The 16536-nt window shown below is 41.0% G+C and overlaps 1 protein-coding gene across 1 annotated transcript in view; it reads left to right on the forward strand.

Moving 5' to 3' along the window:
- PPM1H (protein phosphatase, Mg2+/Mn2+ dependent 1H) overlaps positions 1-16536 on the forward strand; it is a 207189-nt gene that overhangs the window by 97636 nt on the left and 93017 nt on the right. Inside the window, exon 5 of the mRNA XM_075856778.1 lies at positions 9884-9968. Coding sequence (XP_075712893.1) covers positions 9884-9968 — 85 coding nt within the window. The remainder of the gene's footprint in view (positions 1-9883; positions 9969-16536) is intronic.

Here is a 16536-nt window from a genome sequence, read left to right on the forward strand (position 1 = left end):
AAGTTCACGCATGGCATAATTGGTGCATTATGATGGGGAAGATCTGCAACAATATAATGTACAATGCAAGTTAATGAGTACTAAAATCTTTATGTACATGCTGCAGAAAAAAATAATCTGTGCTTGTTTTTGTTTTTTTTTGTTTTTTTTTAAAATTGTGCTGGATTATTGCCTCAGATTTCATCCCTTGTGATGCAAAATCCCTATCAAAATTCGCATGTAACAGGTGAAGATTTTGCTGTGAATTTGCAACAAAATCCGCTGTTAAAAATTTACGCCAGGTGTAAACCTAAGACATTTAGAGGAAAAGGTAATGGATTAGTCAGGTCATCAAGCAGTTTTTGTCTAAAAGTGCAGTGTAGTTTTACATTCTAATGGAGTTCTGTGTTCTAATGCAAATAAGTAATAGAGAAGGATGGTAGAATTGTGCAGAACTAACCAGGTCTTCTCTAAAGTAGATGAATACCTAATTAATGCATAAAGTATAGTAGCACATACACACTTTAAAGTAAAGACTTGCCTTCTCACCAACTCCCTTCTATAGTAATACATTGCTATCCCTCATTTTATTACTGGATTATAGGACATTTAGCTCCACTGCGCTTTCCTAGTACTTGACTTCTACGTTCTAGGAAAGTAGGGTGCCAGGGCAGGGGGGTTCTGATGGCTATTATATCAACCATATGAATAAAAGTAGGAGGAAAACCCTTCTAGTTAGTGGATGAAGCGGTTTTAGCGAACGGGTGAATGACATTTATCATACAGTCGTGCTCCATAATAAAGTACTGAAGTATGTAATCTGATAAAATCTCCTGTTGTTGGTTGCAATATTTATTACGGAGTTTCAAATTGCCTTTGAAAGCAATGTATGCACAAGAGCGATCAGCCGAATAATTATGTTGGGTTTTTGCCCATGGTTTGGGTTTAGCCTCTGCCGGGTTCCCACAGGTCGGAGCAGCGTATCCGACCTTGAACACTCAGCAAATTCCGTCCGAAGAACCGCACCACATTGTAAGCAGCGTAGAAATCACAAATTAAAAACACCCATACTTACCTAGGCCGTTGTCATGGTGATGTGTTCTTCCGTAGCTGTTTGGTCCAGCCTCCCTGGATGACGCTAAAGCCCATGTGACCGCTGCATCCTGTGATTAGCTGCAGCAGGTCACATGGGATGAAATCTCATCCCAGGAGGATGGACTGGAGGAAGAAGCAGTTTCCACCGCAAAAAACTTGGCTTTGTGTTGCAGGTTTTGCAACTCCTTTGAATTTAATGAGGAAAACCCGCAACAGAAAAGCAATGAAAACACAGCAAAAATTTACATGCCGCGGATTTCAATTCCACACTGCAAGTCAATTCGTTAACCCTTTCGCTGCGGGTTTTTTTCTGCAGCGTGGGCATGAGGTTTTCAAATTCTCATTCACTTTGCTTCTACTGTAAATGCTGTGGAATTTCCGCACAGAATTCCGTTGCGGAAATTCCGCATTGTTTACCTTACGTGGGAAGCCAGCCTTCGTAAGGCCCTTATTTTCTCAATGCCCTTGAGTTCAGTGTAGAAGAAGAGAGACGTATGCAGAGCCTTGAAGTCAACCCAGTGAACACCTTTGAAATGAATTTGATTGCCCAACACCTTACAAAAGCTCTTTTGTAAAAATGGACACGCATGCTGTTGGCTCTGTTCTAAAGCAACGTGGAAAACCTTTCTAGAATAGTGGAATGCAAAATATCTCTACTCCAGAAGAAAGAAATTGTCTCTAGTACCTCCTATAGGTGACTACCTTGTAAGTTTAACATCCGACCCTTTACAGAGTCTTAAAGGGAGTCTGTCACCAGATGTCCGTATTGCCCTACCAACAGGCTATTACAGATTAGGCTAACGTGATTCTGACGTGTATTATGTCTTTTCACAGAGTGCCTCCTTTTGAAGAGAAAAAGCTTTATTTACATTTATGCAAATTAGCTTTTTAGAGCAACGAGGGCGTCACCTTTGCTCCAAAGTGCTCTCTCGTAATTTCCCAGTTCAACCCCCCCCCCCTTCCTTTGATTGACAGGGCCAGGCAGCGTACTTGGCGAGTTCACGTCTGGCCCCATAGTGTACTGAACGCGCCTACGTCCTTATCGGCGCATATACGTATACTACGTACATATAGGATGTATGTACGCAAGTACGTACACTATAGCGTGTGCACACACACATACTGTGCGCGCACACGTATACTGCACACATATAACACACACTCGCTCATGTAGAACACTCGCGTATTACACACTCACGTATACCACACTCACGTATACCACACTCACGTATACCACGCGCACACATGTATACCACACACGTATACCACGCGCACACACACGTACACCACGCGCACACACACGTACACACACGTATACCACACGCACACACGTATACCATACAGGCGCGCACACACACATTTTTATATCTTCGTTCTAAAAACTGAAGCAGTGAAGTGTAAAATTGGACAGGTATAGGCATTCTGTTCAAGGACAAAATATTGAAGCATTATAGATCTATATTATATTTTCTTAATTACACATTGTCCTTTCCCATGATGCACCAGAAAGGTCACTTTTTCCTTGCCTTTTAATTGTAAGTGGAGTGTGGTAACTTTACTATCTGTGAAAGATGTAGCAACTAAATATCAGTAAAGCTGACAACTATCTTGGCTGTGTCATGTAAATGGATGTGTTGGATGACTACTAATGTAGTCTCACATCTGCTGCGGCCTTTTCCTTGCATTCCAATGAGGAAAGCTCTGTTGTTACATCTACAATTGTTTTTACTCAGTAATCACTCTTGTATTATCCTGGAGTACAGCATTCTCATTTCAGGTTTATTAGGGCTTAAAGGGAATGTGTTGCCAGCAAAACATGATTTTTTTTTTTTTAATTAAACATTTAGTGTGTAGGTGATTAAACATTGTTCAAATTTTTTTTATTTTTTTCACGAGTCAGGAAATATTATAAATTAGATTCTAATTTATAATATTTCCCATTGCTGGTCACTAGATGGAGCTATTCCCAAAATTGCAGCATTGCATGTGGTAAAGCAACCACATTGCTTTTTGCTGCAAAATTGGGAAAAAAGCACTCGCTCTAGTGAGCTCTGAGAATCCCCCCCTCCTTTATCCTGGCTAGTGCCGGGATAAACGAGGGGATTGAACGGTCTAACCTCCTACACTGTGTGTCGCCATTTTTTGAGCTAACACACAGTGTAGTAGGTTTACATACAGTAGTAAACACACACGAACATACATAGAAATCTCTTACCTGCTCCTGCCGCCGCGGCTCCCTCCGGCCCGTCCGCTCCATCTGCTGCCGCTGGTCCAAGTGCACAAGTCCGGAAGCCGCGACCGGAAGTAGTAATCTTACTGTCCGGCCGCGACTTCCGGTCCACAGGAAAATGGCGCCGGACGGCGCGCATTTCAAATTGGACTGTGTGGGAGCGGCGCATGCGCAGTTCCCACACAGACGGCGTACACAGAAGTGGATGGGACGGGACCCGTTCGCAGTCCCTATGGGACTGTGGCTGCCGTATTCCATGTCTGTATGTGTCGTTAATCGACACATACAGAAATGGAAAAAAAAATGGCAGCCCCCATAGGGAAGAAAAAGTGAAAAAATAGAAAAAAGTAACACACAAACACACAAATAAAAACGTTTTTAATGAAACACTAACATTAAACTGACATGAAATTTTTTTTTGTGGTGACACTGTTCCTTTAAAGCTGCTGTGCCCCAAATGCAAAATCTGTTACAGGGCCCCACAACTATTCAGTTTTAATTTATAGTGCTGGTCTCCTCATATGGGGAAGAGGGACCTTTAAGGCCCTGGTGCGGCTGCAACTTCTGCACCTTCTATAGTTGCCCTGGTACACAGAAGTAATACATGAGATATCAAATTCCCTTATTGACCTGAGCGGGAAAAGCAGTTCATTTAGTATCCTTCATCCTGTATCAAGGAGATCTTCTGTAGTCTGCACACAGAAACCAATGACCATCCCTGTGGGTGAAAGCTAGATAGCTCCGAATAACCCATATAAGAATATATGCATTGCTCTAATTAGAATACAGCGTACAGCGAGGCTCCTGTACTAAATACACGTGCTGAATACAGGAACCGTGCAGACGGGGTGTAGCTATGAGAAGATTTCTACATTCAACATAGTGTGCAGCACGCACCTTGCAAGAGAGAACGGTCAGGCCCTCTCTAACTATCTTTATATCTATCTACTCTAATGTAAGCATTGTGCTTCTCATCAATGCCCGAACAAAAGTTAAAATGTGTGGTCAGATAAATGCGCCATTACCTCTGTAGAGCGCAATGAGAATTTATCTTTTTCAGTCTACCTCAATAAGGAGAAGTTTAAATATAATATTTAATAGCAAGTGTGTATTAATGACCACTGTACTGTTAAAGGGTAGCCTTCAAAAGGCAGTTTACTGTACTGTGAGAAGGTCTTGTTTGACTAAGTATAAAGGTCACTCCCCTTTTGACTTCACAAAATGGGCAAATCCTGTTTGATTGTGGGCACTTGAGGATTGCGGGGCTTGCATTAAAATCAAAGGATCTTTTAGACACCCAAGGAGGTAAGATGTATTCAGGATCGGAAAAAATGCTCTTCAAAAGGGTTGTCCGGGATCAGTAAAACATGGCTGCGTTCTTCCAAAAAGTGCCACACCGTTCCACAGGTTGTCTGTGGTATTTCAACTCGGCCCCATTCACTTCAAATACCAACGTGTAAGGTGTGGCACGGTTTCTGGAAGAAATCAGCCATGTTTTTCTAATCGTAGACAACCCCTTTTAAGTTTCTACTGCAATATTTTCTGATTTGGGTGAGGGGGGGGTTCTTTTTTATTTTTAGAGATTGACATCTAGACAGTAATGCAGTACCTAAAGACAATATATGTTCCTAGTATTAATCTAGGCATATGGTATAAGGCAGGCACAGATGCTGAGTAGGAGGACAGCATAAGATTTCTGATGTCTAAACAGGCAGCTAAATATATTGTTTTGGAAGAAAATTAGAAATTCTCAGGATCACTCTTTTTATGGCTTAGCTTAAGACCTTTACAAATTCATAATTGTTGTCCTAGAAAAATATAAAATCCTTAAAGACAGTCAACAAATGGTGACTTCACGGGCAATAATATTTGTCATGAACATCAAATGGCAAGAGCTACATAGAATTTAAAGTATGTCCAACTCACAAGGCCAACAATTGTTAGGTTTTAGAATGAATTTAAAAACAAATTCTCATCAGAAAATATGCCCAAATAGCGGACATCATGTTTCTGTCCTACATTTAGCATGTGCATCTGGAAAGCTCCTCATGTACACCCTAAACATTTCCGTAGGGCTCTATTCGCATGACGGAGGCCAAGAGTGTCCTTTTGGAGGAATAAAAGAAAAAGAACGGGTGCTTTCCAGGCGCTACCGATCGGAGTGATCATCCGTAGAAGGTATAATCCAAATGTCTCAAGGATAGAGATGAGATCAGTAGTTAAAAGGATTTATTGGTGCAGGTATATAACACTGTTATATACCTGCACCAATAAATCCTTTTAACTACTGATCTCATCTCTATCCTTGAGATATTTGGATTATACCTTCTACGGATGATCATTCCGATCGGTAGCGCCTGGAAAGCACCCGTTCTTTTTCTTTTATTCCTCCATATCTACATTGAGACTTTTTGCTAAGTTCTCAAACCGGGTCCTGGGCTGCAACCTGACTCTACTACTACCATACCGTGGAGGCTGTTTTTGGATTCTGCTCTACTGGATGTTATGCTCCCAGCATAACCGCACCAGGTTAGCATCACTTGCACACTGTTCACACCTATAAATCACAGTTTCATGCACTATTGTGCGCTTTGTTGTCTTTTTGTGCCATTTTCTAGCGAAGAGTGTCCTTTTGGCCTCAGATGGGCTGGTATGCGTCAGCATACATTTTTCTTAAAGGATGGAAAAGCGTAGTAGACTATGCTTTTCCGTCCCACTGGATCCTGCAAAAAAGCGTATAGCGTGCAGTTTTGTTTTTTGTTTTTTTACATAAAGGCCTTTGGGTGACGTATGCTGCTGTATGGCTTCTGTAACAGGCTTCGAATTAAATGTATGCGTCTGGACGCTCCAGTGACAATGTATGGACAGTTCTCACTGGAGCTTCCCGATGCAGCAGAGGCCGTCCCAGGGAATCTCCAGTGACTTAGCTTTCCTGGCTGTGCGGGACTTAGGGCACCCCGATGGAACGCCGACGGAACCCATTAAAGTCTAAGGGTTCAGTTGGCCGTCTGTGGTGTATGTTGTACAATGGAACCATTTTTCCATTCCTCTGACGGAGCAGAACCACCGAACACACTGACGCAGGTGTGAACGGAGCCTAACCGTGACATCTGTCACCCATAGGCTATAATTGTATCCGTTTAATGCATATGTCATGAACCGGGTCATGAGTTCATGGCGTATCTGTTAAACGGATCCCAGCATAGCCTATGCGTAACCTATGCCAGTGATAGGCATCCGTCACAGCCTACGTTTTAATACATCTGGAGCTTTTTCCTGATGTATACGTTAAATGTAGGAAAAGACGTAATGTGCTCAGGGCCTAAGTGATTGTGCTTCTAGTAGCAGTTTGGCAGAAACCATACAATACTGGTGTAAAAAAATATAAATTAAATTATCGTACCAAGTAATCTGGGATCCAGCCTGGCTTCCCAGCTGACATTTTATTCTCGAGTCGCCAGGACTAGAAGTGCTGGTGGTGTGAATGAAGATATACCTCCAGCCCTGATAACTACACAACCAGTGTTGTCATCCCTACAGGCCACATATAATTTATCAATACTGCATAAAACTTTTTTACTTTTTATAAGGTTAAAATACCTTTTTCCTGCAACATTTTAGGTGTTCTGGGGAAATATTAAAGGATTTGTTCCATTAGGACAACCCCTTCTCACAGACCTTTCTTAAGACCCTCCTCTATTAGCCAGAGCGTTGAGCCGCTGCAAACAGCGTGACGATGTAGTACATTGTCATTCAATCATTTGTATGCTCCCTATGCAATACCACATTTCTGCTACAGCAGGGGGCATATGCATCCACCCGCAGTTTTCCCTAGTGATAGCAGCTGCAGGGGTTTCAGATACAAGACCTGTGGTCAACTCCTTTTAAGAAGAAATGTACTGTGGCTCCAAAATGACCCCTCCTATTTCTTTATTTATTTACCACCATCCTCTTTAATGCACTGACGTATACAAACACAATAATGTCTCATATTAAAATATGCACCAAGTATAATTCAATTCTAGAGTTACATTTTATGGGGGAAAAAAAACAATAAGTTCTTCTAATCCTAGTTTTGACTTCTACAAAGATTTGATCACTGGTGGGAGTCTTGCTGTTGGGATGAAGCTGCTGGTGCCTACAGTACTTGCAGAAGAAATGCTGTATAGCGAAACCTCTTTGAAACTACCACCAACGTCGGCCACCTTTGAAACATGGTCTTCTTCCAGAGGGCTGGTCCTCTCCAAGAAGGCGAATTTATAAAGGAATATAAGAAAATCGAAAATCTGTCCCAGTAAAATATGATCTAGATCAAGGGTGGTGGCAAAAAGCTGCTCTTTTGGAGAGTATTTACTGTATTACGCTGCACTGATTGAAATGAATGGATTAGCATTTACTAAGTGCAGCTTCGTACGCATCAATTTCCTCATATTTTTATTAGAATTATTGCGGGGATATATTCAAAGGTTTATGCCAGTTTTCTGGCAAGAGTCAAATTTGGTTCACGCCACATTGCTAAAATTTGTGAGATTTTACTACTTTTGAGACTTTCCAAATGTGATGTGAAAAGGAGTCGGGGCTTAATGGGGCAGGTCCTCCTATGGAACGTCAGAATTACCACAATTAACGCCAGAAGTAGACTTTTATTTCCGACGCACGGAGAGAGAAAGACGCGCCAAATTTATTAGGAGGTGTGCACCTCTTAGTTAATTTGGTGCATTTTACATTGGACGATAATGCTGCGGAATTTCCATGCGGAAAATCTGCAGTGGACTATAGTCCCGGCCATGTGGATGAGATTGGAACAGATCTCATCAACGTGATACTGAACATTTTCTGGGGATTTTAAAAACTGCAGCATTATTACTGGATTTCAGCCAAAAGAAGCACACCTGAAACGCAGTATTTCCGTCTCATGTTAATCCGGCCTATATATATATTCCCCTAATACCTTTACAAGCATACACAGCATTATAACGGCATAAAATCCCAGGATCATCGCATGCCTCACAATTTGCCGGTCAGTTGACCAGATCTGTTCTACCTGTACCTGTTGTTCATCCCTCACATCACAACCTGGTATAAAGGCAACAATAATTGTAGTAATTCTATTTATTACCTATTATATTCGTAAGAATCTATTAAGCTTTTCGATCCAACCCGTTAGGAACAGAAGCCTTGTCAGATCTTTTAATAAAACTTTAACATTTTTTTATCATTTTTTTTCCTGAAAGCGACTTTCGTGGACTTACTAGATGTATAATTTGGAATTGCAATGTTAGCAAAGGCCTAAGTTCCCATATTTAATGGGTAACATGGAAGGCATTAGTACAGCTAGAAAAGCATTATTTGTTTAGTTCCCCAAATGCAGTAGGAGGAACAGAAGCAGCAAATCTATCGCAGAAGAGAGTGGCTCATTTGGTGCAAGACGTTTTAGGAATAAAAATGTAGCATTTTGGTTATATGCTGGCTGTGCTGGATAAATCTCTCCATGGATTAAATGCTCTTGTATGTATAATGAAATAATATCTTTATTGCGATGGAGCATCTAACCGTCTGGACCATTGTCACAGCTATCTGCATGTTAACATTCATTACCTGATGCATTCATCATCTGATATCACTTTGATATGATAAGAGAGAAGCTCGTTTGCTACTTTTACAAGTAGCAATGCATTGTGATCATTACTACGATGGCTCGTCCCCATACATTTCTATCATGTCCGGAGTACATCTCCCTATTTACACGGAGATGTGCTGCCGACAACAATAATTTTTCTGGCAGCATAATCTATACAATCATTGATTGTTGTCCTGTTTACATAGGGCAATTATCAGGAACGAGTATTCGATGAAAACTCATTGCCTAATAGTTAGACTGTGTAAAAGGGCCCTTTAGTAAATGTGGGCCAAAATGTTACTTCTAAGCGAAGTTTCCAGTTCAATGACTTAGAGGCTCTGTCACCAGATTATAAGTGCCCTATCTCCTACATAATCTGATCGGCGCTGGAATGTAGATAACAGCAGTGGTTTTTATTTTGAAAAACGATCATTTTTGAGCAAGTTATGAGCTAGTTTAGATTTATGCTAATGAGTTTCTCAATGGACAACTGGGCGTGTTTTTACTTTTTACCAACTGGGTGTTGTACAGAGGAGTGTATGAGGCTGACCAATCCGTGACTACTCAGCATCATACACTTCTCATTGTTCCAGCCCAGCTTCTTTCACTGCACAATCACACTGTGCTGTGGATCATGCTGGGCTGGAACAATGAGAAGTGTAGGACACTGATTAGTCACTCATTGGTCAGTGTCATACACTCCTCTGTACAACACCCAGTTGGTAAAAAGTAAAAACACGCCAAGTTGTCCATTGAGAAACTCATTATCATAAATCTAAACTAGCTCATAACTTACTCAAAAATGATCGTTTTTCAAAATAAAAACCACTGCTGTTATCTACATTACAGCGCCAATCAGATTATGTAGGAGATAGGGCACTTATAATCTGGTGACAGAGCCTCTTTAATATTGTTTGTAATATAAAACTTTTTGTTAAATATATTGTGTTTCCTTTCAGGGCTATAATTATCCGAAATGGAGAAATTATTCCAATGTCTTCAGAGTTTACACCAGAAACGGAGCGTCAGAGACTTCAGTACTTAGTAAGTCAAATTATTATTAGGAAGCACTGTAGAATTATTTTGTAAGGTGAAACCTGACCTTTGAGGAATTTTAGACTGAGTATCATTTCCTTTTTGAATTCATAATGGTGCACAATCTTCAATAAGGAGTCAAACCTTGCATTGTAATTCGCCAGTAAAATGATTGCTGTTATTTTATGATCCTAGAGGCTTTTATCACTTGCCTTTCACCTTCACAGCAACTTAAAGGGGTTATCTGGGGACCAAAAATTGCATTTCAATAATATATTTATGTGAAAAAAAGTAACTTACTAATGTACTTTAATTTACTTTTCAACAAATTTTTATTGAGTTTTACAACAAAGTAAGGAAATGTATTGCGTGAACACCAAAAAGGGAAGTATATAATATACAATATATAACAACTGATGCAGCATTGAACTAGACAATATGTCAGACAGTCAAGGCAGTAATGATAAAAGCACGTAAAAAAAAAAGGAAACAAAAGTATGAAGTGGAAAGAGGGAATGGAGAAAGGGGAACAGAAAAACGGGGAAAGGTAAAGCAAGGGTCGGTCAGAGATCTAGAAGATTAAAAGTCATTAGCAAATTATTAAAAGGCAGTGATCATAGCAGCAGGTAAGTGAGAGTAGGCGTAATTGATCCAGGGCAGCCAAAGCGGCTCGAATCTGGCAATCCTATCTAGTAAAATACTTATACGTTTTTCGTTCACAAATTTTAATTTAAAATTCTGTACTAAATCGTGAAGTTCAAACCTCGTGAATTGTTCCCGGAAGTCCTGGAGCTTTTCTAATAATGATAACGTTATCGGGAACATGACCGCAAGGGGCAGTCTCATTGCTTATAGCTGGAGTTGCCGAGCAGAGCATCAGCTAGCGCTTTGTTCGGGTCTCCAGCCCTGCTCCTGACGTCCATATTTGGTCAGTGTATTCTTGGGTTTCCTATCGCTGTAGTTCCCGAGCAGAGCATCAGCTAATCTCTGCCTGGGAACTCCAGCACTTCTGCGAACGCCACAGTCACTGTCCATATATGGACAGTGACGTCGGCAGCAGTACTGGGGACCCCGAGCAGAGCATCAGCTGACTATCTGCCCGGGGACTCCAGCCCTGCTCCCGACATCACGGTCTATATATGGTCAGAGACTTCAGGGGTTTCCTATCACTAGAGTTCCTGAGCAGAGCATCAGCTGATGCTCTGCATGGGGACTCCAGCTCTTATGCCAACGTCACTGTCCATATATGGACCGTGACTTCGGCAGCAGTACTGGAGTCCCTGAGCAGAGCATCAGCTGATGCTCTACCCGGGAAACTCCAGCCCTGCTCCCAACGTCACTTATCATATATGGTTAGTGACTTCAGGGGTTTCCTATCGCTGGAGTTCTCGAGCAGTGCATCAGCTGATGCTCTGCTCGGGAACTCCAGCGATAGGAACCCCTAAATTCACTGACCAAATATGGACGTCGGTAGCAGGGCTGGGGTCCCGTGCAAAGGGACTCAAGCAATAGGCAATGTGACTGCCCCTTGCGGTCATGTTCTTGGTAACACGCCGACACGAATACCGCAGGAAGCAAGCCCTCAGTCACGTGGGGCCGTGTCGGCACGTCCTCATTATAAGAAAAGCTCCAGGACTTCTGGGAACAATTCACGAGGTTTGAACTGCACGATTTAGTACAAAATTTAAAAATAAAGTACATTAGTAAGTTACTACTTTTCACATAAATATATTATTGCAATGCAATTTTTGGTCCCCGGATAACCCCTTTAAAGGGCGACAGGGATCTCCGAAACTTGGTAACAGACCCATATAGGTAAGAAATGTTTGTATAGTACACTGCTGAATTGCATCATGACCTTCAGTCTGCATTACACTCAGGACCACAAAGAACTCTTTCCACGCTGTTGATTTTTTTTTTTTTATTGGCTTCATGCTTCTTTTTTTTTTCCTCACCTCCGTTAACATTTTTTTTTTTGTCTACATAAATCACTTGTTAGATTGACCCGAAGCACTGAATTGTCCAAATTTTTGTCTATAGTGAGAATCTCCTTAATTTTCATCTAACCATAGAAGAGGTTCTAACATGGTGGTTAAAGCAGCTTGCCAATGTAGTTTAGTGGTATTAGGGTTTCCTGTCTTTTTATATAACATTTTAATCATTGTTTATAAAACATTATTGGAAGTTCTAAAATACTTACGGGGATTTTATTAAGACTTGGAGTAAAATGCTCCTAATATAAGGCATTTCTTTGGCCATTCGTGCGCTAGAATGGAAAATCTATGGCAGCCATGAGCTCGTGTAGATTTGCGGCATAATTTATGCCAGTTTCTGCTGTAAATTAGGATAAATTTGTCGGGCCGCGGCTGGCCCTGCCATCTACCACTCGTCACCGCCCAAAATTTAAGTGTTGTCAATGGACGGCACAAAAGTCACAATTTTTACTTGTGCCATTTGCTACTTTTCTGGCATTAAAAAGTTAATAAATTGCCGTCTTTTTTTTGTTCCTCGCTGTGTTCAAGATGCCTGTTTGCTGTCCGTAAATGGAAGCATTTTTGTTTGCAATCAGAGGCTGAATTTATAGAAATAACCATCCAGAATATAATGGATTTGTTTTATGTTTGACTGATCCACTGTGATCCGTCAACTGTGTGATCTGTCAGGTTTCTGGCAAGTTTTCTTTGTTTGTTTTTTTGTGATGGATTTAATAGTGCAGTATGCTATGCTATTCCGACCACCAAAAAGCAAAAGACGGAAAAGAGCAAGTGTGAACAGAGCCGAAGATGCTGACCATGTTTTTTTTATAAAACCGGTGAATATTTCCATATTACAATGACTATATAATGTTCATTTTGAGCTGAGTTGTCGTCTCTGCATCACTACAGTCATTAGAAGAGGATATCTACATGTTTTTATCTTCTATGAGACATAAGAAAATCTTTCAACAGTACAAGTCCATGAGTTTAGGATGAAATAACCTATTCAGTGTAACACCTGGCAGATTTCCATGGTGCGGAGACTTCAAAAAGTTTGACGTTCGCAAGCGTGGAGCAACTACACTGAATGGAAAGTCGCTATAATAACAAATAAAACACACATGATTGCCATATAATATCTAGAATTAATAAATCATAAAATATAAACAGTTCAGTGGTCGTTCAAGATGTGCGTCATCCAAATTATGTGATGCTATGTGGGTCAAAGATCACATTTAACTACATTTTATATAAAGTGCATAACTTTTTTTGCTACTTATGGAAAGTTTTTAGTAATTGCTTTCTGATGCACAAAAAAATACCTCTAAATATTCCTTCTTCTTTCAATTTGATCTTTCATTGGCAGGGTGATTATGGCGGTATTTCATTCTGGCTATCGCCATGTCAAATGTGGCTACTACTAAGAGTGCAGAATGTCCACGTTTTCTTAAAAAGGCTAAGTACCATCAAAAACTATTGTCCAAGGCTAAGACGATTTGCAGATCTTCCTTTAAAAGAAATCTCGGAGCATGTGGTTCATTAAGAGGTGGACGCCTCTTAATAAATTTTTCGCTTCTCTGGATATATATATGTGATCGTCAAATCTACACCATGTGTGAACTGCGTAGATTTGCGCTATAATTTACAGCGATTTGAAGCGTAAATTGTAGTTCATTTTTCCAGGCCATAGATGACCCTGCCCCTCCTGCCAAACCCCACCCACTTTCTTTTAAAAATTCAATGAGCTAATTCCCCCCCAATGTGTTTCATGCCTGGTATGGCTGCTGTCTCTAAATAAGATGGAATTGACATTAGGAAGAATACATCTTGTCAGGTTAAGTTTTTAAATGCTGACTCTATAGAACGGTTTGTGGTGTTCTGTACTTGACTATAGTAAACGTTTTATTTATTACCTATATTAATATACAATACATGGAATGTCATGGGGGATTACAAACAAATAATACAACCATTGTGAATGTATTTCTGTGGAAATGAATGCAAATTGGGGTTGATGGCACTGGTAGACAAGGGTTAACGTTTTGCAGATCTTTAGTCTTTGATGGAACATTGTATAGATTCCTAGGATTCATCTGTGAGTAATTCAAACTTAACCATCTTAAATCCAGTCAGCCAAAATAGCCTTATGTAGGGCATGACTTTCGAGAAAAGATGTGGGTTGAATGCAGTATTAAATAGCTAATCATATCATTCTGACACCTGAGGCAAGGAAAGACAAAGCGTAATCTTACATTGCCAACAAATGTTATGCATTAGCAGAGGACTACTTTCGGTGTCCTTGGATCTTTCCTTTGCCATCAGCTTATATATTCTTCTTAATGTACTACATTGTTAAAGTCCTCCCGTACAGACAATACATCACATCTGAGTACAACACTTTGTGTGATGTACACGTTTTGACTTGAAAGGTCACATGACTTAACAAAGAAATCTCAAATGGGCTTCTTCTCCTTGATGCACATCATCCATAGATATGAAATACTTCTGTAAGGTAGGAATTTACCTCCCACTGAGATATTTGCATATTTGTCATTCTTTCTCTTCCCGTTCAGTTTAATATTGACAAGGATATTCTAAGTGTATTTACATCGCCCTCCAGTAAATCAGACCGTGGTGCAATGCGTTTAGGTGAAAAATAGCTTCTTTCTATTTAATCATGTACAATTCTGCTGTTTTGTATTCTACTTATGGAAACATCTGCCTGAGTTACCTAAAACCCATAACTCTCAACATGTGTAATGTATCCTCCATCTGAATATCCAATTCTGATGGACATATTGTAACGTCCGCGGTCACAGACTCCTATTATCTTGCAGACGTCTTCCTCCCCAGAGATGCCAGCACATGCGGCCGTCCTGTCCTGCAGTGACCACTAGGGTGCGCGCTAGAGTTCATTCCCGGCCTTATTGGGCCAGAGCACACAAGTTTTAAATTGACTGATTGCTCCCATGATCACCCTGGACTATAAGAAGGGCCCTGCCCCTTCCTTCATTGCCTGAGCTTTGTTGTCTTTACCTGTGTTAGTCTTTGCGAATGGCCCCTTAGTGTTTTCCAGTCTCCAGTGTTCCCGTTCCTGCTACCTGTATCCCGTGCTACCTTGTTCCTGTGCTGTAGAGAGTTGGAGTCTTGTTGTGTCGTATACTACGCCTGCTGTATTTCTCCGCGCCTAGTGTCAGCCTGCTGCCAAGGTCCCATCCGAGCCTGCCATCGCTACGGTCTGTATTGCCACAGGTACCCTTACTCGAACTGTTGACTTTGCCTTGGTATCCTGTTTGGCCAGCTGCTGTCCCGCTACGCCGGTACGGCCTACTAGGTCCACACACCCACCGTGACACGTATGCAGTTGGTTCCTGGGCACACCAACTTACTTAATATGCCAACGTGTTTTAGGTCTTGCAGAACTAGGCAACAGCCAGGTCTCTAACCTTGAAAACTGCACTTGTGGCTTAAATGTGTAACAAGACTAGGAGGGACGAGGTTGGCACGGTCAGTTGTTGGCTTCGCTCTAGGGTTTTACACTGTAATTACTTGTTAGGAAACTTTTTTGTATGACCGTATAGTGTAGCAGAGTTAAATAATTTCATTCCAATACCCTTGACAGCATCGTGGTCTCCAATCGCAAAAAAACTTTGGCTTTTTAAACAGGACTAGAAATAAACAAATCGATTCTACACTAATAGTTTCTTATGAATTTCTTAAAAGTTTCTGATTTTCGTGAACAAAAACGTTTCGTAATCGTCCTGCTCGAATCGCTCAAAATGGTGACCGCCATTTTACAAATCAGAAGAAGGATCAAATGACCTTGGGTGTCGGGCTTCCCCATAATGCCTTATAGGCAGCTCTCTGTCTAGTATAGCCAATCCTGAGGGATATACAGTGAAGGAAATAAGTATTTGATCCCTTGCTGATTTTGTAAGTTTGCCCACTGTCAAAGACATGAACAGTTTAGAATTTTTAGGCTAGGTTAATTTTACCAGTGAGAGATAGATTATATATTAAAAAAAACAAAACAGAAAATCACATAGTCAAAATTATATATATTTATTTGCATTGTGCACAGAGCAATAAGTATTTGATTCCTTTGGCAAACAAGACTTAATACTTGGTGGCAAAACCCTTGTTTGCAAGCACAGCAGTCAGATGTTTTTTGTAGTTGATGATGAGGTTTGCACACATGTTAGATGGAATTTTGGCCCACTCTTTGCAGATCTGTAAATCATTAAGCTTTCGAGGCTGTCGCTTGGCAACTCGGATCTTCAGCTCCCTCCATAAGTTTTCGATGGGATTAAGGTCTGGAGACTGGCTAGGCCACTCCATGACCTTAATGTGCTTCTTTTTGAGCCACTCCTTTGTTGCCTTGGCTGTATGTTTCGGGTCATTGTCGTGCTGGAAGATCCAGCCACGAGCCATTTTTAATTTCCTGGTGGAGGGAAGGAGGTTGTCACTCAGGATTTGACGGTACATGCCTCCATCCATTCTCCCATTGATGCGGTGAAGTTGTCCTGTGCCCTTAGCAGAGAAACACCCCCAAAACATAATGTTTCCACCTCCATGCTTGACAGTGGGGACGGTGTTCTTTG

Source organism: Rhinoderma darwinii, chromosome 3, assembly GCF_050947455.1.
Source record: "Rhinoderma darwinii isolate aRhiDar2 chromosome 3, aRhiDar2.hap1, whole genome shotgun sequence".
NCBI lineage: Eukaryota > Metazoa > Chordata > Amphibia > Anura > Rhinodermatidae > Rhinoderma > Rhinoderma darwinii.